General features: G+C 34.1%; 1 protein-coding gene across 5 annotated transcripts in view; it reads right to left on the bottom strand.

Annotated features, from left to right (window-relative positions):
* Positions 1 to 25315, bottom strand: part of LOC106139755 (protein sprint) — a 230636-nt gene that overhangs the window by 144762 nt on the left and 60559 nt on the right. Inside the window, exons 1-2 of one of the 5 annotated variants that reach the window (XM_060948276.1) lie at positions 7039 to 7146; positions 1476 to 1729 (exon numbers count right to left, since the gene is read on the bottom strand). The exons of 1 other annotated variant lie outside the window; for it this stretch is intronic. In XM_060948276.1, the coding sequence (XP_060804259.1) occupies positions 1476 to 1663 (188 nt within the window). In that variant the 5' untranslated portion in view covers positions 1664 to 1729; positions 7039 to 7146. Of the gene's footprint in view, positions 1 to 1475; positions 1759 to 6889; positions 7147 to 25315 lie in introns of those variants that run through there. 3 more of the 5 variants (XM_060948275.1, XM_060948274.1, XM_060948273.1) reach the window with 3 other exon arrangements.

The raw sequence follows: 25315 nt of genomic DNA on the forward strand, positions 1-25315 counted from the left end.
GAGTATGTACGGGTTATATTAAAAGTTGTACTTGATTGTACAGTAGAACTATAGTTATATCCAAACTAATTACAGTATTAAAAAAACAATTATCACTTGAAATGAACTTGAACAAGTTACTAGTTAAATAATAGGAGATGAGATAGTCATATGCCACTATCTGATTCAAAATCCCATCATTAAGTCTTCGAGCTTTTCAAAAAGTGCTAGAGTTGTTTACTCCATCAGGGATTTATGTATGTTTTAAAGGTGCAGTATTAATAGGCCCTTTTTAGTTTAGATATGTAGAGATTAAATTTACTTGCATTGCTGTGCCCAGTGTATACGAGCCCTTATAATACTGCACCTTTGAATCGGTCTCGGTCTGTTGCAAGTCTACAAGCTGTCAGCCAATGAATATACATGTCATGTCAGAGTTTATACTGACGCCTGCCTCCAGTAACTTCAATGCTTTTCACATTATACGACATATACGATGTCGGTTAAACGTATGGTTTGCAAGAAAAATTTGCATATGTAGATAAATCAGCCTTCAACGATTTAGTCGAAATGTATTTGAATACGCTTTTTCATGGCGAGATTTAGCATGTGTATATTCAACATGATTTATTTAAAAGCAAAATTCTCTATTAGATTTAAAAGGACTTCTTGTGCAATGACTTGGAGTTTCATAAGAGAGTTGATAATATAGATGGACTACTTTTGTTAATGGATGAAGTGACTCGCTCGCTTATCTCATATTCCTTGTACTTATTTTTAAGTTTATATTTCTTTTAGGACTACTTCTAAGTATATTTCTTTGAAAAATCTATCGAAGTTAATGTAAATTACCTGTAGGAATTACATACCGTCGTCTTATCGGTTTCGATCTGACAACGCATTCAAAAGACGACCACACTATTTAGGTATATTTATTATATATTCTAACTGTGTTTAGGATTTTTTATAACACTTAGAAATATTTTCATTAAATTTTAAAATTAAAAGATATTTTTCAATGCCTGTATGTATTGCCGTAGCCTGTGCGGTCTCTCCCTGACAACGCGGTCGAGCCAACCACACGTTGTTCTCTCTACCGGGTTATTTATTTAAACTTCATTGCACAAAATACAAATGTATAGCACAATTGGCGGACTTAATGCTAGAAGCATTATTTACCAGTCAACCATTGGGTCTGACAGAAAACTTTATGTGGGATCAAACTAAATAAATATATTCATACCTGCACAAAATATAAAATAAAATAATTATAATAATACATAAAAACTACAATAAATAAATAATATGCATAAATAAATATACGATTACGTTTTTAAACAAAGAGTTCCTCCTATCTCCAGTGTTTCTGGCCTTTATGTCCAACAATTATTCTATTACCAGCATTATTATTTCCTCAGCTTCAGTTTCATTTAAGACTACTTCCATAAAAGCTTAGCATTTTTAATTTTCTAATTAGAATGTAGATTTACCCATACCTGGTATAATGGCGTCGTCTGATGGGTCTCGGCCTGGCAACGCGGTCGAGTGACGACCACACGTCGGACTCCCTCGAGCGGGATCTGGACAAGGAGTTCCTGGCTTCAGCATTTCTAGCGCTTTCCAGCAGGATCGCTGTGTACTTCGTTATCAACATTTTCACTTCACCCATTTTTTTTTTTTTCATAATAACACTGTTCACTCGAACACTTGATTTTCGCAACTTCACTTTAAACTTTGAGTTTCACAATTTCTATGAACAACTTATTTTATTTTCGGCAACTAAAATTGGGATTGATTCATTGTTAAAAATAAATTGCTCGTAAGTTTTTAAATTCCCAATCATTAATTTCGGTAAATTCATTGACATAGAACCTTTTTAGCCTTTACGAGTTGTACTAAACCAACAAACGCAAACATTCCAAATTCACAAAAGTTCCAACTTAATCAAAACAATAAATGAACAAGTCCAAGAAAACATATAAACAAAGCTCTCGTTAAAAAATATAATGACAGAAAATGAGGTGGTCTTAAAATACTATAAAACACAGGAAAAGTCTCATCATATTGTTGCAAATTACAGAGCTGCTAACATTTTTCGAGCTAACCATTGTGAGCGTTCCGTCCGACACGGTCGCCGAACCTACCGCAGACCTTATGATTATGTTCTGTTCATGATGTACGGGGCATTATTGGATACGCTACATGTTACCGCTTAAATTTTTCTAGCCTTTTCAATTTTACAGTCAAAACAGATTAATTTAATGAAAAAATCAGATTTTCAACAAAACGATCGCTGGTTAATTTATTACTCAACATTAGACTCTTAGACGAACGAACTTTGATCAAGTCGAGTACGTACTGGCGAGAAGTCAGGCCACAATTACCCTTAACTTCAGCTCTTTTAATAGAGAATAATAAATATGGATGTGCTTCACAAAAATCTTTGCAGGAAAGAAGTAGTATCTGCCTACCAGGGACTGGGATGTGATTGTGAATATCTATAAATAGTAGTATTGATGTATGTGAATATCTATAAATAGTAGTAAGGTTTTCAAGCACCACACTATAGCTATATGTATATACTACAAGTATAGGCATTTCTTTCTATGGTGTGTCGAGTAACTCACCAGTTCCGCAGTATGCGCAGGACAGGATACAATAAGTTATGGTCAGTGGCCACCCGTGCCTTATCTGACTGCCATCACGTCATAAGGTGAACCAAACCATCCTAAATATATATCATGAACACTTCTTACTACCATACCCGTACATATTCGTCTTACTAAAGTGAAGGTATAAAATCTAATAATATCGTCATTCAACCTCTTTCCTGTGGATCGAAACTCCCAGCAAATAATAAAAAAAAAAAGTATCAGAGAAAAATGAGTTCAAGAAAATATCATATATATAAAATTCTCGAGTTCACTATGTTCGTTCCCGTACTCCTCCGAAATGGCTTGACCGATTCTCATAAAATTTTGTGAGCGTATTGAGTAGGTCTGAGAATCGGCCGACATCTATTTTTCTTACTCGTCCAGATCAGTCAGTCAGTCAGTCAAGGGAAAGGCTAAAACGTGTAACGTTTTATCACTATTGGTATCTACCCTCTAAGAAATGAAGAGTAAATATGTGTATAAAGTACCTCTGTACGTCATTTCATTTGTACCCAATATTGCCGCTATGTCATTAATATTCATGTTGGAGGATCATTATTTCAATTAAACGGTAAATTGCCAGAATACCTATTTGGCATGACTGAAGCTTAATGAGGTAGAATTTCCAAAATTTGAAATTATAGTCAAATTATTTCACTACATTAGGGAAAGCCGCTTGTGAGATCATTACAATTTTAGTAAAAATTCCTTATTGCGTTTAGCCAACATCTTATCAAATGCTAGCGATAGAAATATATTGCAATGGTATAAGTACTAGTAAAACTCTTACATTATAGAATTAATTAACTATTAATTAAGTAATATAATTTTGACATGTAAGAATGATCTTTAGGAAACGTTTAACCTCTAAATTGAGACATGGACACGGCACCAAAGTGAGATTTTACGTTTTTAGCGGAGCAATAATAATAAAAATATCATACTGTCAAAAAAATTGCCTTAATAATGAAGAAGAAAAACAAATTGCCTACAAAACAATGTCAATGAACTCCTCGCTATGAGACATAAAATAACAATGCTGCATAGATATGCCTATTTCTAGTCACAGATTAGACAGAGAACGTTTTTAGCTCAAGGGTAGGCGCCTTCTAATTCGCTGTCTACTACGAAAAGTTGTATAATTTTGCAAGTTTAGTATCTCAATTAAGGAATGTGAATTTGTTTGTTTTACTATTTCTCTTTTACTATTTTTATCATGATAAAACATTTCGAAAAATATCAGATATAAAAGAAATCAACTTTAATTAAGACTATTATTTATGACAAATTATTGGCAAGAAAATCAATAGAAAAATAAAAGACACCCTTATGTTATAAATGCAAAAACAATTAGTTTGTATATCAACACAAACGAATATGGAACCAATGAACGAATCGAAAATCGAATGAATAAAAAATATGAAACCAATCTCATAACCAAAAAGGTAAATTTACCTCAACAGCACAGTCAATAAATGCGATTAGCCAAGCTTACCCATCTGAAGTCTTATCTACCTTAATACCATAAAAGCTGGCTCAATTTCACAAGCTCCTACTTGGTTGCTATCTGATATAACCGCGAGATAAGACCCACAAGAAAGGTTATAATTCATATGGCTTATCTCTAGCATTGCAGGTTCCTGGTTCATCGTCTTACGATTATTATAGTAATTGAATTTTATTTCAGATGAAGTATTGCAATTGTTTTTGCTCCTTCCATATTTTCAATTCAGATGCAATTTTTTTAAGCTCGATTGATCTAGTTTTATTGGCTTTCCATTCTTGTTAGAATTCTTCATTTTTTATCTATACGTGAAAAAATTTAAGTTACATGTTCTATAAATTTAATATCAGCATAAAAGGTACAAAGTATGTATAAGAAACAATTCTCATTTGACCTTATTAGTACTACATTCCATAAGGGAAAGGTCACATTTTTCATCCCATCATTATTTATATCTTAACGGTGTTCGAAGTTAATGTCACATTTACCTTTTATCGTTAACATTACAATTTTAAGGTCTCTTTCTGCAAACATCTCCATTAATATATCATGACATTTAAGTGTTTGCTGAACTTTTAATAAAAACCAGCCAGTGCCTACAATAGCATAACACCTAGAATCCCGTTATTTTCCATTCCCGCGGGAATTTCGAGTAATCCTATTTGAGCGAATTGACTTGACAACACAAGAACTTTCACGACAAATTTCAAATCTATAGACTCAGCTGTTTTGACTGTGCTTAGATACATATTCAGTCAATTAGTTACTCTTTTAAATATTTCGTTAAACATAATGTGCAAAATAATTGTACGCCGTAAATTAAAAGAAAAAAGTCATAATCATTCTTAAAACCAAAGACTGCAAAATGAAACAGGAAGTCGACTAAGTTTCAAATGAAGCATTTGACAATAAAGTCGACTAAGCAAACAAAATGTTCATGCCAAACGTGACCTACATTTAAAAAACATCTGTTAACGGCAAGAAACAATTTGTTGCGGTGAATATGACAAATATGACTATTTGTAACAACTTTGTAATTTTAGGTACCTATGTTGTAAAGTAACTTTCTGATGACTTCAGACGTTTACGTTAACTTAAAGGTATCATGTAGTATTTCTTTTTTATGTCAATGTCAGTGTTACTGACCGTCACTGTACAGTAAAATATGATTTACTATTTTTAAATGATATTTCTTTAGGATTAATATCTTTTATCAACAGGAACTGTATTCTTACAACCAAATACTCGATTAATAGATTATATCAAATCAACAAATTGTTAAAATTTTACCTCTAAGTAATTATAGAGTCATGACTTATCTTCAGAAGGTAAGTCGATCCACATGAGTAATTATTTCCTAAATGATACTATAAATATTCATCTGAGGAATTATTACCATGAGATTAAATATCAAACCTCTAGTTAACCGTCAGTGCTGTTTTATTAATAACTCTTCACTGTAGTTTTTGAGAAACGACTAGTTATAAGTTATGCAATCGTAGTTCTAAGTAATTTCCTGGTTAGCATCTATAATATTGTTTTTTCTCACTGACAGATTATGACAATAATACTTGTGTTATCCAAAAATCAGTATGAACAGAGTGTGCATTTTCTTCAGAAACATCAGGTCTAAAACTATAAGGCGGTGTCATTTCGTTACTTTGCAGAATTTTTGTTTATCACAATTTGTATTACCAGAAAAAAATAACACCCATTTCGCAATAATAAAATATACAACTCAGTAACAACTGACAACAAAGTAAAACAGGAAAGTAGCACACATAAGACATGACACAGTAAGTGATCATTGAGGTAGGCATTTCCTGGAACCTGCATGTGCCAATCGATTCAGATAGAAATCACATGTGTAATAAGATCTATGAATAAAGATAGACCTAATGAAATTGATTCTATTAAAATAGATGCTTTGAAGATCCATGAAAAACTAATTGGAAACATCTGCTGTCTTTGGCGCACTAAAATAATTATCACACATTGAAAAAAGTTAACATTACCTGACTTAAGAATAAGGAGAATACTATAGTTTGCGTAATTTCAAAACGTCATTTCATTTTTTTCAGTATACTTATAAGGATAAAACTGTGTATGCATTTTCAGGAAAATTTTATCATTATGTCAAATAAGTGATATCAGAGATAGAAAGAGGAGAAGGAAGTTCGTTAAACCCTGACAAATTCTAAGTAAAGAAACTCATAAAAGATAAACAAATTATTAGTAGAGATGAAACAATCATTCTTATTTTTCACAATTACTATTAATGATACAAATAAAGGAACCTCTATGTATATAAATAAAGAAACTAAGTAAGATTTTTGTCTAAATGAATATAGATATTTTCTATATTAATGAATGAAAGTGCATTGAAGTAATACTGTCTTGGTAAACAAAAGAAAATTGGCACGCTTGCCTTATCATTGTGCGATATGACAGTTCAAGGCAATGATAAGAAGTTTGGGGTATATTGTGTGCATTTTTGATAAACATTTTATTTTTATCTGAATCACCTACCTATAACAACATACTGTAACAAATTTCAAAATAGTTATCATAATCTTTTTTTAAAATATATACGAGTATGTTCATTCCTTAAGTTTTCGATTATCAACCATAAAATTATAATATTAGGCGTAGCTCCTACTTATTGTTAATTCAAACATTATTATAATAATGTGTAGGTGTGCCGATTAGATCATCCTTTTGGTAAGAATTTAAATGATTCACAATTTCTCACTAAACAATTTGATGAATGTATCCCAATTTGAAGTGCCGATCACAAAAAAAAAATCGAATCACACATCACTATATGTCAACGAACTTTGATTGATCGTCTGACAAGAGCAGACGCATTACACAAATAAAAAGAATTAACACTGTAAATACCACGGTTTTAAAGTCCAATCATCAGTATAAGTACGATATCCTTTAAAAATTTTGTATTTCGAATGTTGATGTTTTGAAACACGTGTTTTGCGTCCGTCTTTGGACACCGGCGCACGCGCACTGGACCGATCGGTACGCACTCCGGGCATGTTTGCAAGTTGGTTATTTCGTGCAATTTTTATTGGGTTTCTGCCGGCAACGATAATTATTTGGAATACCGTGAGGCGTTTGACCTTTTCAAAGGGACGTTTAGGGGCAAAGCTGCCATTACATTTCTAGGAAGGATTGTTACCACTGTGTGATCAGACAGGATGCTTCATGTTTTTGCATTCGTTTGATCAAAGAGTGCTCTTTTATTTGGTAAGATGATGATTGGCACAATGGCTACATTAATCAGAATTTGATTCTGATTAAACTGAATTGAATCGTAAAATAAATGTTCAAAGTAAAGTTTTTGGTGTGAAAATAAACCGATATCTAATAACTAGAAACAACTGTATAACAATAAGAAGAATATGTAATTCTTGAGATAATAATGTTGGATTATCTTCTTGATTCCAATTTTAAGAGCTAGTTTTTAAATCCGTACAAACTAAATATAAACGAATAAAGAACAAAAACTTAACGTGTACACACAAAAACAAGTGGGAGCATATCTAACTAACACAAATAAACTCACCTATAAAACATTCCGCTAAATGCTAACGTCCGCTCCACAGACATAAAAAAATAACCGCGACCATTCAAACAACAATAGCGACTCGCGTAAATTTTACTTTCATCCTGCCATCACCAGCCTATTCTATGTAATGACCAACTCGTTCTGACCTTTTTGCCATCCGACTCACGATTGCCACCATAAAAGGATAGGTCCAGATAACTTTATATCGCTTAATGCCCATCCCTTTGAAAAAGAAAGCTGTGGATCATTTTGAATCGCTTCCCTTTTAAGGGCTGGAAGTTTTTATTGCAAAAGGATCCTTCAAAGGACCACGATTTATTTTCGGAATTGGCATCCGAATATTGCTTTCATGCGTAAATTTACTTACAAATGAAGCGATTTCGTTCATTTGATATATCTGATAAAACGTATTGAACAAGAGTATCTTCATTTCTTTTGGTCACGCCACAGCATAGGTATTTTCGAATTATCAAATAATAATTCTGGTGAGCGTCAACATTTTGAGCCCACTTAAAAGAGAGTTGTTAAACACAGGCCGACGAGGAAACTTCTATATATTGAAAAGATTTGGAAAAGTTTTTACAGTTGACATCATCCCACCAGTTATAAATATGTTTAGCTGTGAACACACATAACTGGAATATTATACAGGTGCAAGAAATGTAATTATATCTATGAAATCAATATGACAACGATTCCTTACAAATATTTGTTTAGAAGCAGTAATGTAACACCAATTCTCATACAATCTTAAACAGATATCAATTTCAAGATATACTTATTTCAAATATTCAAGTGTCCTTGCCGTGTGGTTCCCGGCACCAATACAAAAAAGAACAGGACCAATCCATCTCTTTCCCATGGATGGCGTAAAAGGCGACTAAGAGATAGGCTTACAAACCTGGGATTCTTTTTTAGGCGATGGGTTAGCAACCTGTCACTATTTGAGTTCAGCCAATTCAATTCTATCATTAAGCCAAATAGCTGAACGTGGCCATTCAGTCTTTTCAAAACCGTTGGCTCTGTCTACCCCGCCAGGGATATAGACGTGAACATATGTATGTATGTATTTTTATTCAAGTATTTTGAGTAATTTAAGACCGATAAAAATCAATTAGGTGCTGTTTGGTTCCCGGCACTTTTGAATAGGACCAGTCCATTTTTTTCTATGGATGTCGTAAAAGGCTACTAAGGGATAGGCTAATAAATTTAACATTCTTCTTTTAGGCGATGACCTAGCAACTTATTTCTAATTGAATATCAATTCAATCTTTAATCCAGAAAACTGAATGTGACCTTTCGGTTGTTGTCAAAATGTTGGCTTTGTCTTCCCCGTAAGGACTAGAAATTATTAAGCATAATAGGTATATATATAATTATATAAAGATTACTTTAAAAGAAACAAAACTTTTTCTTCCTGTGAAATTGGTTACAGTCTAAGAAATTTGCCGTTTGTCCTTCCCCACCCTCAGTTAATAAAAATTATATCAGTTTAACCTCATTTGCCTCGGGAGCTGACCGGGTAACAGCGTAGCTATGAATTTATATTGGCGCATTAGACATGCCCTACGGGATGGTGTAATTGTTTGACTCGACCATTTATGATCTTAGCGACACGAGTAGGGTTAAGAAGCAAGATAGCAGACGAAAATTTATTGTTGGCTTAACTGATATTTTTCGTCGAGTGGAAGTCGCTTCGTGTAACAAACTGACTCCATGGTTAAAGGCATACCCCAGGCTCCTCGTGGTGAGAACGCAACCTGGACTAAAGTCAGAAGCAAGAAGAAGGATACTATAGAATTAATTATACCGAAGTTTAATTGTATAGGTCTGGATAATTGTAGTTTCCAAAGGTTAAGAGAAAACGCGGGTTGAGCCGGGGGCAACAGCTATAGTCGTAAATAAGATACTGCTCTGCTTATAAACAAATTGGATACCAAATGCTGACGGAATCAGATATTCGACGGCAAATAAACCGAACAACGCCGTGGGCGATGTACCTAGAACCGGTGTAATTATAAATAACATAAATAAAACATGAAACTGTGAGGTACTTATAGAAATAACATACACCGTTGATTAACGAAGCTACTGTGGATCTTACTCGTACATTATATCATTGCATACATACAAACATACACATAATCACGTCTGTAACCCTCGCGGGGAAGACAGAGCCAGCCAGCCAACAGTCTAAATAAGACTGATAGGCCACGTTCAGCTGTTTGGCTTAATGATAGAGTTGAGATTCAAATAGTGACAGGTTGTAAACCTGTCGCCAAAAATAATTCCAAGTTTATAAGCCTATCCCTTATTATACTCGTATCATTGGACTTTTCAAAACTACGAGCAATTCGCAGACTTCTTATACTAAGTTAGGTTTTACGTCGAACTTTGCGTAGATTAGGCGGATGTCGCTTTGTAAAACAACCTGATTTACACACTCGAGAATACTCATAGTGGTCATAGAGGTAACCCAGCTCCACTTCGGAGAGGTGACGATGCAACCGGGATTATCATCAGAAAGATGATTAAAACGCACATAACTTAAATAAATCAGTGTATTTGCTTCTGATTCTAGTGATGACAGTGTCACCGATTCCTTATCCCGTGGCAAACATAGTCTTAAATATATAACATTTTTTTAAAGAAATCTTTTTTTTTCACAGATATGTATCTTAACATCTGAACCCTGTTTAAGAATTGCGTAATGCAAAAGCTTGCATTCTTTTTTCTCTAAATAGTGTCATATGAGTGGATAACTGAGAAATTGACCGCGCAGGCATTTCAAGGTGGGATGAGTCATTTTTGTGCTGCCCAAGAACGTAAAAATCTATAATAGTTTATACATACATACATATGGTCACGTCTATATCCCTTGCAGGGTAGACAGAGCCAACAAGTCTTGATAAGACTGAATGCCCACGTTCAGCTATTTGGTTTAATGATAGAATTGAGATTCAAATAGTGACAGGTTGCTAGACCGTCGCCTAAAAAGAATCCCAAGTTTGTAAGCCTATCCCTTAGTCGCCTTTTACGACATCCATGGGAAAGAGATGGAGTGGTCCTATTCTTTTTTGTATTAGTACCGGGAACCACACGGTATATACATCTTTATATTACTTATTTATCCCTTACGGGGTAGACAGAGCAAGCAGTCTCGAAAATAATAAAAAGCCACTCCACGATGGAATTTAAACTCTGATTTGACAGGTTGCTAACCCATCGCCTAAAAAAAGAAAGCGTTTAATTTAATCCATAATGTTTCCCTTATGATTGATCTCTACTGAAAGAGAAGCTGGCACACGTTATCTATTTTCTTCGCTTCCAGACCAGTGCGCCTATTACCTTAGTCGCCTTTCACGACATCCACAAGGAAGAGATTCGAGTTGTGCTGTTCTAAAGTGACGGAAACCACACCTCACCACAAGTGGATAACAAAACAACCGCGTAGGCATTTCAAAGTGGGGATGATTCACGTTTTTACTGCACACGAACGTACTCGTAGAAAATTATAATAGTAGTCTATTAAAGTCAGCGTAACGTTTGCGATATGTTGTTAGGTGCTCCACTTAGCCCAGTACCTGTATCTTTTTCTAAGAATTTCCTGACCTTAATACCTATGTTTATACGTCCGGTGAAAATGCTGCAGTGTAGTTTGTTCCGCCGCTTCTTCTACACACGCGCTTTAGAAGCGGTAGTACCTAGTTATAATTTGATTTAAGTGATGTGACGTCAATTAGTGATACGTTGTATCCGATTTTGAAAATAAATCTATTCTATTCTATTTTATACATATAGATGCGGCCGTTAGAATTAGAGTGGAGGGAAAACAAGAAAGTGAATTGTTCGCAATGAAGGCAAATTTTTACTAAAATGACTTCAAGGAATACATCATTTCTACCTTTTCTCCTTTTTTGAAATCATATCCATACTGCCATATTTTTAAATCACCGTGGGGCAATTAGAATCGCGCAAAGATGAGAGAGTCTTATAAACTCGGGATTCATCTTGTAGGTGATGGGCTAGCAACCGGTCACTATGTCAATTCCAACTGACGATTGTCTCTGTCTGTCCCGAAAGGGATATAGACATGATTAATGTGTTAGAGAGAGAATGCTACATGAATCGCATGCAAATAAAGTTGTAAAAAAATGAACAAAGCTTTTTATATGAATACTAATAGTTATGATTGAGTATGCTAATGATTTCTTTGTCAATAATGACTCATTCTAATGTAAATTATTAAGTCAATGTCCAAACAGCTTTATATCGTCAACTTATATCAATATCAATAATATTATGCAAATTGCGTACGCTACATCGCTTTGCATATTCTTTTAAAAGTCCTTTGTATGCGGAAACCCTTATAAGGAAAGCCTAGATGAGATAAAAATGAAATACGTGTAAGAATGAAACTTGTTACATTAAACTTCAATCTACGTAAAACTCTTCCGCTACAAAGTAGCTGATTGACTGCCTGACTGACAATGCACAGTCTAATTCTAAGTCTAGTAATTTGACTTATTCATTTATTTATGTACACAAAATTATATACAGGAGAATTTATTACAGTAATTCTAGTACAAAGGTGCTACTTATTTCAAAAGAAATCTCTTTCAGTAGACCCATGAGATGAGAGATGAATTTTGGAGCAGTTTGGCGTGTGCATAAATATAGTTTAACATATTTAACTAAATATACATGCTAATACTTACATAATTAAACATGGAATGTCTGAATGAAGAAAGACTTTGGGAATCGCGAATATCATGCGGTACTTGTACTCAGTACTGTACTAAGGTTTTATATTTGTAATGTACTTCTTTAGTGAACAATAAACCATTTACTTAGTTACTAACTTTGAAATATAGCATCTTATGTGGTCTATGGTTACTAAGAGAGAATTCCCGGGCGGAGTAGGTTACTGCTAGTGTATTTATAATAAAATACATATACCATATGTTATGTTTATCCCACACAGGATAGACAGAGCATATTCTCGCACAGATTTCACGACCACGTTTAGTGTGATGAAGATTTAGATGAAGACAGGTTGCTAGCCTATCAACATGACTGAACTTTGCATGCATGCATATACATAGAAGCACATTATGTACTTTCACGCGGGCTTACTCAATAATTTTAACAGTAAACGACACGACACCTCCAATAATCATCAGTATCTGTTATTTGCAAGTATTTAACACGACAGTTTTAACAATGGAAATGATAATTTATCACAAAATCACTCGTGTGAATCTCCCTTCCCGAACTGTGGCAAAACAAAGCCCTTTGATACGGTACACCACCGCCGGTTCATTACACGACATCAGAAAAAGGAGAGTCATGGTATTGGTTCGTTTTAGAAAATAGCACAACATTTTTGAACTTAACGTAACATATCATCACGTCTATTTCTCTTGCGGGTTAGACAGAGCAGACAGTCATAAAAATACTCAAAGGCCACGTTCAGCTGTTTGCCTTAATGGCTCCTAAATGAAGAATCCTAAGTATATAAGAGATAGGTTTATAGTCACCTTTTACGACATCCATGGGAAAGTGATGGAGTGGTCGTATTCTTTATAAATTTTTGAACCAGTTTAATTATGCCTGTTGTCAAATATTATATTTTTATTTGAATGGCATGCGAAAAATAATAATTGACTTGGTTATTATAATCTCCAGTTTATATAACGCCTTTAAAGCTGTCGTCCTTTAAATGAAGAATTAACTGAAATACTCTCACCATTTCTGTGCTAATTATGTATTTCTTTGCTAACTATGTATAAAAATCATTGTTCATTGTCAAAGCATATAAAAAATGTTAACAAAAGTTTAGTAAGCAATATTTTTATACAAATCAACTTATTTTTAAGTTATTTATCAGCACAAAATACATTTATATAAACAAGACTCTTTCTACTTGGCACTATCCCCGCATTATTTACATATTTAGTTTCATCCACATTCATCAATACTTCCGTGTAGGTAAACTCGTCGGCTTAAGGTATTATATTCTTGACCTGACGTTTCACCAAAACGTCCTAGATTTGTTCAACTGCGTTCATTATGTGTCACAGGGAGGTGAAAAATATATCTCATTTGGGGAAAGATTCGTAATAAATTTTCCAAGTTAACCACAAGAAGAAACAAGACCGGTAAAGATAAACACGGTGCAATTAATTTTTACTTATATGAAACTTGGATGTAATATCGGTGTTATCGTAACAAAACAAATTACGACTCGAATAAATAATGACTAGCATCAAGCTTCTCAAGTTTTGGGCGAACGTGGATGTACGAAAATGAAAGGAAATTCATTTGGAAATTAGATTAATTGGCTCTTTTATCTAGTGTTACTTTAACCATGATCCAATATGAGATAGGTTCTTTTGAAAAGATTGCAGAGATCAGATGGGAGTTGCTTCGTGTAAAAACCAGGTCTGCCTAATCCAGTATGGATTAATCATGCCATGGTCAATTGTCATGATCAAAAAGAGCACCCGTACTTCTTTCTAGAGAGGAATTAATCAGTTTTAGAGCCAGAACGATGAAGAAACTCTTAGTTACTAACAAAATAATCATTTTTGGTTATTGGGACCATATCGTTCCCATTCAAACTGACCAGTGGGATGTGATTTAGCAGTCACATAGTATGGACGACAGAAGTTGATGGTATCAACTTTACCTATATCTAGGCTCTGAGGTATCCCAGGACTAAATATCTGGCAACTTCTTGGGATATGTAACTGTAAACATTGTTATCCAACAATTCGACCAGACTACCGAATTGTCTGTCTAACATCTCTAAATCTCTATAATGTATTTTCTACCTAGTCAAGTAATCTAGCGATACACTAGGTGTAGTAATTTCTAACGCAAAGTAAGTATATATATAAATACTTGGCCACTCATCCTGACTCTAGTTACGTGGCTACGTTAAAGAAATGCGAGGCAGAGGTTCCCTACCTTTCTCAGTATGTGATTAATATCCACAACAATCAACATGGACAGTTGACGGACGGTACTTGGGTGTACGTAGGGTTGTGTCTTCTAACTGATTAAAAAAAAACGAGATACTCTTTCGAAATTCCCATGCCGCATATTAATTAAGAAAAATAGTAAAGAAAACGAACGAAGACAAGTTATGTAACTCAAAGGGAAAGATTATAAAAAATATTCGGCAAAAGGAAAAAGAAAATTTGCATGCATATTAAAGACAGAAATAAACATTTTACATTCGTCTGATAAATCGATAATTGCATACTTATCAGATGAATCTAAACTTCTCTGAATCCGCACTTCAGATTATTGCATTCTCCAAGAAAACTAACTATTTACTTGAAAAAACAAAAAATAAATTATCAACATGAAATCTTTTAATGTTCAGGCTACAATCTGAATAAGAATATCATAAAAATTATAATAAATACAATAAATAATTAATTCTAAAGTATTGATTTCCCAATATTTTATTTATATCTAACTGTGATACAATTTGGAGTTGGTAACCCTGTAGCCCGTTCTATGAATAAAGTATAAAGGACAAGCGGAGAGTGTAGGCCCGTGATTGATCTGACTCGGCGAATTGTTTACCATTACAGATTACACGGCCAATGAATACATTCTTCGTGAACTTTATTCTAGAACATGTTTTGATGTTTACATGGCTGTGTTTAACCCTTTTTCATCTTCATAACCTTTGTCTATCAAAGTATTTGAACTAGACCTTCCATCGTTTCCTATTAAGAAGAAAGGTAACTTTTCATATCATCATCCCACCTCATTTTATGTCCTTCCTCTGAATCCCTTTTGATGTGATTGAACTAGCAATATTTTGCAACAGGATACGTGTTTTCTAATTAATTTAACCCCATCAGTATTTATTGTTTAGTCTGAACAAAATTCGACCAAAAGTGCAATTTGATGTACCAAAGTAATCATGTTGAGGTTTATCTGGTGATCTTTAGCATGATCTAAGCTATTCCCGTCTGTCCTTGACCTGTTACAGAGGCACCTAGCCTTTCTAAGATCATGGTTGATGTACAGTCAACCGCATATCTAGTTACGCTGAATGGGACGCTATAATGCGGTAGCGGTAGGTATAAGAGAGGCAAATTTGCTGTAATTTTGGGTACTATGGTTTTGCGGTGAGGTTTGGTATACTAATGCTTTTGTCTGTACTGAGTGAATAAATGTGCTTATTGCATCCGACAATCTATGATACTAATTCGAGTCATCCTATTCTAGGCGGAAACCATAAGAGTAATCCTAATTTACTCAGTTCAATGTAACTTTCCACAATTGCTGAGTCATGACAAACGAATACCCGCCCCTTCCTAGTACAGGCTTGTAATTAAACACCATTCATCCTCGAACACTATGGAGTCTGAAGAGGTCACACAGATTAAGATCATTGTTGAAACATTTAATAATTTTTTTTCTACTGCTTGAACCAAATGACAACTCCAACTCGGCTTTTAGGCAATTATTCAACGCAATTTGGAATTTTACCGGCTCATTTCATTCTTAAGTAGTAAATAAGTAAATAGGCCGAGGTTAATAAAAAGATTATATATGTACAATGGACGTACCTCTAAAATAAAATGGCTGACATATCAATCGATACTGCATGTCCTAATGCAAAAAGTTCTAATTAAAATTATTAACACTTTAAAAAGATCGGATCCATAATTAAATACGTTCCGAACACATCATCATTATTACGAGTAGAACACTAATTAAGTACATCAGGTTCAAAAACATATATATTTACACTTTTAAAAAAAATTACGATTTTATGAAGAAGTTATAATATTTTAAACAAATAATCAGGATAGCTGTTAAAATTAACACGAATTAAAATCATATTTCGCCAAAACCTCTAGACGATTCGCATACATTTAATTACAGTCGAAATTACGCTCGCATATGTTAACGGTAAGTTAGAACATCAAGTTACGGAGAAATTATGCAAATATACCCCATGCTAAGGGTTTCAATTAAGATGAGCATTAATGGGACAGGGTTACCCTTGTTCTAGAATTTCCGTTTCGGATATGAATGTGTTAATGATGAAAGATTTTTATGATAATGAAATTGATTTTTTAAAACATTTTTTTAAAGCTTTTTATACCCCGGTCTAGCTTCGCGATACCCGGTGGCACTGAGTTGTAGGGATTGCCTCAAAGTAGTGTATATAAATTTGATCTATCTTTCTGTATAGTTAATTAATGAACAGCGGGGCTAGCATGACACGCGCGACATCGTTTTTGTAGCGCGATTAAATATTGTTGTTTCGCTTTTTGTTATGGCGTAAAACGAGACAACGTTTGTTTGTAGTAATGTAAGTGCGTAACCACGCTAGCCCCGCTGATGTAGTTAAGCATTCATAAAAGACAATTCGTTTTTCTATGCTTTTTTAAAACTATTTTTGATGACACTCATACCACGGTTTCGACCGGGTTAAGATCACTAAAAGAGAAGACATTGTAGAGAAAAAGTCACAGTTTAAATTTTATACCCTTAACTACTTCCAGAGGTCCTCCAGTAAGTAGTTTATATATAGGGTCGTCCACACGAAACAATTCTACCGCAATAGATTTAAGATCAACGCGACCCAAGTCGAGAACTATCTGAACTATTCGGGACTACTAAATCTTAATCGTCGGGACTTTGGTGCAATGACTCGCGAAGTTTCCGCACATAAATTTTAAATCCATACTCAGAGCAATGATATAAGAAGATGTAGAAAAAGAAGTATTTAGCTGCCAACGCCTCTTGTCCGTTTTTTTTTTCAATCTTAGGTCGCTTGAAGTGATTGCTTTAGCGAAAAGGCCACCTTTATACCATTTAGTGTCTTATTTATTCGTATGTTATTATAATATGTTCGATTGTTGTTTATTTTTCGTGATGTAATAAATAGCACATACAGCGTTATCTTTGACAGGGTAGATACATATAAAAGCAGAGAAGAAACATAAATAAGCTATCAATCTTAGAAATCTTCACAAGTACTTAAAACAGAAAATAAACTTGTATTATCTCTTCTTTCATTTATCAGTCTCTCTTTTTTCATTTATCAGTAACGGTCATTTTGTGGTGTTTGGTAAGGTGATAGGGGTTGAATACATAAAGTTCGGGAAATGTTACTGGCTAAAATGAAAAATTAAAATTATAATGGGTATAGAGATAGTGTAGTGTACTACATATTAATAATAGTTTCGATAAAAATTTACTTAGTTTGTGATTGATTCTTAAATGATGATGTTATCGCGTTCATAAAAAAAGGTTGTATTTAATTTTCAACATTTATCAAGAAATCTAACCGACTAAAGTTTCTCGACAAAATTAACCGGAGCATTAAAGTTTTCAAACCATAACCAACTTTGTCGTACGACACAAAGTTATGCATGACACGGTTATTCTGGGACTCGCGTCAAAGGTCCTCTTGCACCTTTTGGTATCTAAATACCTATTTAAAATAGGACACTGACTTAATGACTGACGACACGTGCGTCAATCAATATGTCAGTCAGTCATGTGATTTATCATTTCAAGCGGACTAATCCACCGGCGTCATCAAGGTAATTAAAGAATATGAAACTAGTTTTTCTTTTTATTCTTGAATGAAAGATTCTTGAGTTTTCCGAAAATTTCCCCAAGCTTACCTTAAGTTAACTATTCAATTCGTATTACCTAGTAAACTTATGAGGACGTGATATTAGTAACTTCAATTTTCAAAGTCAGTCATTTACTTAATTCGACTTCAGTTTTTACCCCAAAAATTCAAGATTCCTCCAACGGAATAAAATAAAATCTAAATAATTTATGTACGCTGCGAGTAATTCTATTCTTAAAGTGATAGAAAAAAAATATTATACTCCAACTCAACAAGTAGAAGGACATGTTTAGGAACATAGCGGAACAAACCAACAGAAGTCATTTAGAAACAAAAAATGTATTCTAACAAATAAATGATTTGATTTGATTTGATTTGATTTGAGAACTTTCGCGCTTTTAATTATACAAGTGTTGCCATGTATTGTTGCTTGTGTATTTGAGAAGTTTATATTTATGAGCTGCTACAAATAAATGAAACAATGGCACAAGATACAAACATACATTAGTTTACTCACTTATATGGCGAGAAATTGAACATTTGCTAAGAAAATAGCAAACTGTCACTATTTATTTATTTTAATTTTATTGTACAACTAGCTGTGCCCGCGACTTCGTTCGCGTGGAATAGTGACTATGAGCAGCGTTTTTTTTTAAATATATACTTATTTTTATTTTGGATCATAATCACAGTCATTTTGGGTAGCTAAAAAACCTACTTTAATGGCGCGGCGCGGTTCTCGGCGCGCTTTATATACCTACCCGCGCGCGCAGTCGTCGTATGCAACCGACAAACGTCCATCCTAAGCTGAACCGCGATTCCTAAACCGATAATTTTTATTTAACTTCTCTATAAAGATATTTATTATAAATAAAAATTATTATAAAGTTTCAGTAAATTCTACTAACAGAGAAAAAAAGTAGTTATTCGTAATAGAATTAACTCTTACTAATAATATAAACGCGAAACTTTGTATAGACGCATATTTGTTAGTCTTTCTCGCAAAAACTACTGAACAGATATGGATGAAATTTGGCAAACAGTTAGTTTAGGCTTGGAAATAACAACACTTATGTTACTTTTTACCGCGGGATAACATCTCAGACCCACGGGAAACTGGAAGGAATCTGTTCGACATTATTCTTAAAATTCAACAGCTTACAAACTACCTTCAGCCGTAAAAGAACAATGTTTTTTCATTCCCATGGGAGTACTATGATTTCCCTCGGTAAATTATTCTTATAGTTTATGATATCAGCCTAAACTAACTTAAGTAGAAAGAATTTAGATGAGCCCTTTTAATTTTTTTCCCATGGTAATCCAGTCAATTCCAAGGTAATAAGTAACTATAACATATTCTATTAATGATTGTAATTTACCTATCTAGTAACAATGATCGACGTCGTTCGTTGACCGGAACAGGCGTTAAAAAAACAATATACTACCGATTCCCATGGGAAACGGATGTTTTCCCGCGGTAAAAAGTAGTCTTTATGTTGCGCCAGGCTCTAAAATATGTCGGTACAAAATTTCAACCAAATCCGTCAAATAGTTGCGGAGATTAATGGTGCCTATGTATAATAGAATAATGTTCGACGTGATTCTTTAATTTGACATTACTTTTTTATTTATGAATCGATTGACATGAAACAAACACTAAAGCATAACTGAAGCATACCACAATATACTCGTGAAAACCGCATCCAACTCGGTTCAGCCGTTTCTGAGATTAGCGTGAACAGACAAACAGACAAACAGACAAACCGACAAACAGACAAAAAAAAAGTTAATTACATTTTTGGGTTCGACATCGACATAACAATAACCCCTGCTATTTTTTTTATTTTTATTTTCAATGTACAGACAGCACTTTTCTACAATTTTATTATATGTATAGATATAGATTGTAATTTACCTATCTAGTAACAATGATCGACGTCGTTCGTTGACCGGAACAGGCGTTAAAAAAAACAATATACTACCGATTCCCATGGGAAACGGATGTTTTCCCGCGGTAAAAAGTAGTCTTTATGTTGCGCCAGGCTCTAAAATATGTCGGTACAAAATTTCAATCAAATCCGTCAAATAGTTGCGGAGATTAATGGTGCCTATGTATAAGCATAGAATAGTGTTCGACGTGATTCTTTAATTTGACATAACTTTTTTATTTATGAACCGATTGACATGAAACAAACACTAAAGCATAACTGAAGCATACCACAATATATTCGTGAAAACCGCATCCAACTCGGTTCAGCCGTTTCTGAGATTAGCGTGAACAGACAAACAGACAAACAGACAAACCGACAAACAGACAAAAAAAAAGTTAATTACGTTTTTGGGTTCGACATCGACATAACAATAACCCCTGCTATTTTTTTTATTTTTATTTTCAATGTACAGACAGCACTTTTCTACAATTTTATTATATGTATAGAAGATTGTAATTTACCTATCTAGTAACAATGATCGACGTCGTTCGTTGACCGGAACAGGCGTTAAAAAAAACAATATACTACCGATTCCCATGGGAAACGGATGTTTTCCCGCGGTAAAAAGTAGTCTTTATGTTGCGCCAGGCTCTAAAATATGTCGGTACAAAATTTCAATCAAATCCGTCAAATAGTTGCGGAGATTAATGGTGCCTATGTATAAGCATAGAATAGTGTTCGACGTGATTCTTTAATTTGACATAACTTTTTTATTTATGAACCGATTGACATGAAACAAACACTAAAGCATAACTGAAGCATACCACAATATATTCGTGAAAACCGCATCCAACTCGGTTCAGCCGTTTCTGAGATTAGCGTGAACAGACAAACAGACAAACCGACAAACAGACAAACCGACAAACAGACAAAAAAAAAGTTAATTACGTTTTTGGGTTCGACATCGACATAACAATAACCCCTGCTATTTTTTTATTTTTATTTTCAATGTACAGACAGCACTTTTCTACAATTTTATTATATGTATATTTTGGGTAGCTAAAAAACCTACTTTAATGGCGCGGCGCGGTTCTCGGCGCGCTTTATATACCTACCCGCGCGCGCAGTCGTCGTATGCAACCGACAAACGTCCATCCTAAGCTGAACCGCGATTCCTAAACCGATAATTTTTATTTAACTTCTCTATAAAGATATTTATTATAAATAAAAATTATTATAAAGTTTCAGTAAATTCTACTAACAGAGAAAAAAAGTAGTTATTCGTAATAGAATTAACTCTTACTAATAATATAAACGCGAAACTTTGTATAGACGCATATTTGTTAGTCTTTCTCGCAAAAACTACTGAACAGATATGGATGAAATTTGGCAAACAGTTAGTTTAGGCTTGGAAATAACAACACTTATGTTACTTTTTACCGCGGGATAACATCTCAGACCCACGGGAAACTGGAAGGAATCTGTTCGACATTATTCTTAAAATTCAACAGCTTACAAACTACCTTCAGCCGTAAAAGAACAATGTTTTTTCATTCCCATGGGAGTACTATGATTTCCCTCGGTAAATTATTCTTATAGTTTATGATATCAGCCTAAACTAACTTAAGTAGAAAGAATTTAGATGAGCCCTTTTAATTTTTTTCCCATGGTAATCCAATCAATTCCAAGGTAATAAGTAACTATAACATATTCTATTAATGATTGTAATTTACCTATCTAGTAACAATGATCGACGTCGTTCGTTGACCGGAACAGGCGTTAAAAAAACAATATACTACCGATTCCCATGGGAAACGGATGTTTTCCCGCGGTAAAAAGTAGTCTTTATGTTGCGCCAGGCTCTAAAATATGTCGGTACAAAATTTCAACCAAATCCGTCAAATAGTTGCGGAGATTAATGGTGCCTATGTATAATAGAATAATGTTCGACGTGATTCTTTAATTTGACATTACTTTTTTATTTATGAATCGATTGACATGAAACAAACACTAAAGCATAACTGAAGCATACCACAATATACTCGTGAAAACCGCATCCAACTCGGTTCAGCCGTTTCTGAGATTAGCGTGAACAGACAAACAGACAAACAGACAAACCGACAAACAGACAAAAAAAAAGTTAATTACATTTTTGGGTTCGACATCGACATAACAATAACCCCTGCTATTTTTTTTATTTTTATTTTCAATGTACAGACAGCACTTTTCTACAATTTTATTATATGTATAGATATAGATTGTAATTTACCTATCTAGTAACAATGATCGACGTCGTTCGTTGACCGGAACAGGCGTTAAAAAAAACAATATACTACCGATTCCCATGGGAAACGGATGTTTTCCCGCGGTAAAAAGTAGTCTTTATGTTGCGCCAGGCTCTAAAATATGTCGGTACAAAATTTCAATCAAATCCGTCAAATAGTTGCGGAGATTAATGGTGCCTATGTATAAGCATAGAATAGTGTTCGACGTGATTCTTTAATTTGACATAACTTTTTTATTTATGAACCGATTGACATGAAACAAACACTAAAGCATAACTGAAGCATACCACAATATATTCGTGAAAACCGCATCCAACTCGGTTCAGCCGTTTCTGAGATTAGCGTGAACAGACAAACAGACAAACAGACAAACCGACAAACAGACAAAAAAAAAGTTAATTACGTTTTTGGGTTCGACATCGACATAACAATAACCCCTGCTATTTTTTTTATTTTTATTTTCAATGTACAGACAGCACTTTTCTACAATTTTATTATATGTATAGAAGATTGTAATTTACCTATCTAGTAACAATGATCGACGTCGTTCGTTGACCGGAACAGGCGTTAAAAAAAACAATATACTACCGATTCCCATGGGAAACGGATGTTTTCCCGCGGTAAAAAGTAGTCTTTATGTTGCGCCAGGCTCTAAAATATGTCGGTACAAAATTTCAATCAAATCCGTCAAATAGTTGCGGAGATTAATGGTGCCTATGTATAAGCATAGAATAGTGTTCGACGTGATTCTTTAATTTGACATAACTTTTTTATTTATGAACCGATTGACATGAAACAAACACTAAAGCATAACTGAAGCATACCACAATATATTCGTGAAAACCGCATCCAACTCGGTTCAGCCGTTTCTGAGATTAGCGTGAACAGACAAACAGACAAACCGACAAACAGACAAACCGACAAACAGACAAAAAAAAAGTTAATTACGTTTTTGGGTTCGACATCGACATAACAATAACCCCTGCTATTTTTTTATTTTTATTTTCAATGTACAGACAGCACTTTTCTACAATTTTATTATATGTATAGATAGATGTACAGACAGCACTTTTCTACAATTTTATTATATGTATAGATTGTAATTTACCTATCTAGTAACAATGATCGACGTCGTTCGTCGACCGGAACAGGCGTTAAAAAAAAACAATATACTACCGATTCCCATGGGAAACGGATGTTTTCCCGCGGTAAAAAGTAGTCTTTATGTTGCGCCAGGCTCTAAAATATGTCGGTACAAAATTTCAATCAAATCCGTCAAATAGTTGCGGAGATTAATGGTGCCTATGTATAAGCATAGAATAGTGTTCGACGTGATTCTTTAATTTGACATAACTTTTTTATTTATGAACCGATTGACATGAAACAAACACTAATGCATAACTGAAGCATACCACAATATATTCGTGAAAACCGCATCCAACTCGGTTCAGCCGTTTCTGAGATTAGCGTGAACAGACAAACAGACAAACCGACAAACAGACAAACCGACAAACAGACAAAAAAAAAGTTAATTACGTTTTTGGGTTCGACATCGACATAACAATAACCCCTGCTATTTTTTTTATTTTTATTTTCAATGTACAGACAGCACTTTTCTACAATTTTATTATATGTATAGAAGATTGTAATTTACCTATCTAGTAACAATGATCGACGTCGTTCGTTGACCGGAACAGGCGTTAAAAAAAACAATATACTACCGATTCCCATGGGAAACGGATGTTTTCCCGCGGTAAAAAGTAGTCTTTATGTTGCGCCAGGCTCTAAAATATGTCGGTACAAAATTTCAATCAAATCCGTCAAATAGTTGCGGAGATTAATGGTGCCTATGTATAAGCATAGAATAGTGTTCGACGTGATTCTTTAATTTGACATAACTTTTTTATTTATGAACCGATTGACATGAAACAAACACTAAAGCATAACTGAAGCATACCACAATATATTCGTGAAAACCGCATCCAACTCGGTTCAGCCGTTTCTGAGATTAGCGTGAACAGACAAACAGACAAACCGACAAACAGACAAACCGACAACAGCTTACAAACTACCTTCAGCCGTAAAAGAACAATGTTTTTTCATTCCCATGGGAGTACTATGATTTCCCTCGGTAAATTATTCTTATAGTTTATGATATCAGCCTAAACTAACTTAAGTAGAAAGAATTTAGATGAGCCCTTTTAATTTTTTTCCCATGGTAATCCAATCAATTCCAAGGTAATAAGTAACTATAACATATTCTATTAATGATTGTAATTTACCTATCTAGTAACAATGATCGACGTCGTTCGTTGACCGGAACAGGCGTTAAAAAAACAATATACTACCGATTCCCATGGGAAACGGATGTTTTCCCGCGGTAAAAAGTAGTCTTTATGTTGCGCCAGGCTCTAAAATATGTCGGTACAAAATTTCAACCAAATCCGTCAAATAGTTGCGGAGATTAATGGTGCCTATGTATAATAGAATAATGTTCGACGTGATTCTTTAATTTGACATTACTTTTTTATTTATGAATCGATTGACATGAAACAAACACTAAAGCATAACTGAAGCATACCACAATATACTCGTGAAAACCGCATCCAACTCGGTTCAGCCGTTTCTGAGATTAGCGTGAACAGACAAACAGACAAACAGACAAACCGACAAACAGACAAAAAAAAAGTTAATTACATTTTTGGGTTCGACATCGACATAACAATAACCCCTGCTATTTTTTTTATTTTTATTT

Source organism: Amyelois transitella, chromosome 15 (assembly GCF_032362555.1).
Source record: "Amyelois transitella isolate CPQ chromosome 15, ilAmyTran1.1, whole genome shotgun sequence".
Classification (NCBI taxonomy): Eukaryota; Metazoa; Arthropoda; class Insecta; order Lepidoptera; family Pyralidae; genus Amyelois; species Amyelois transitella.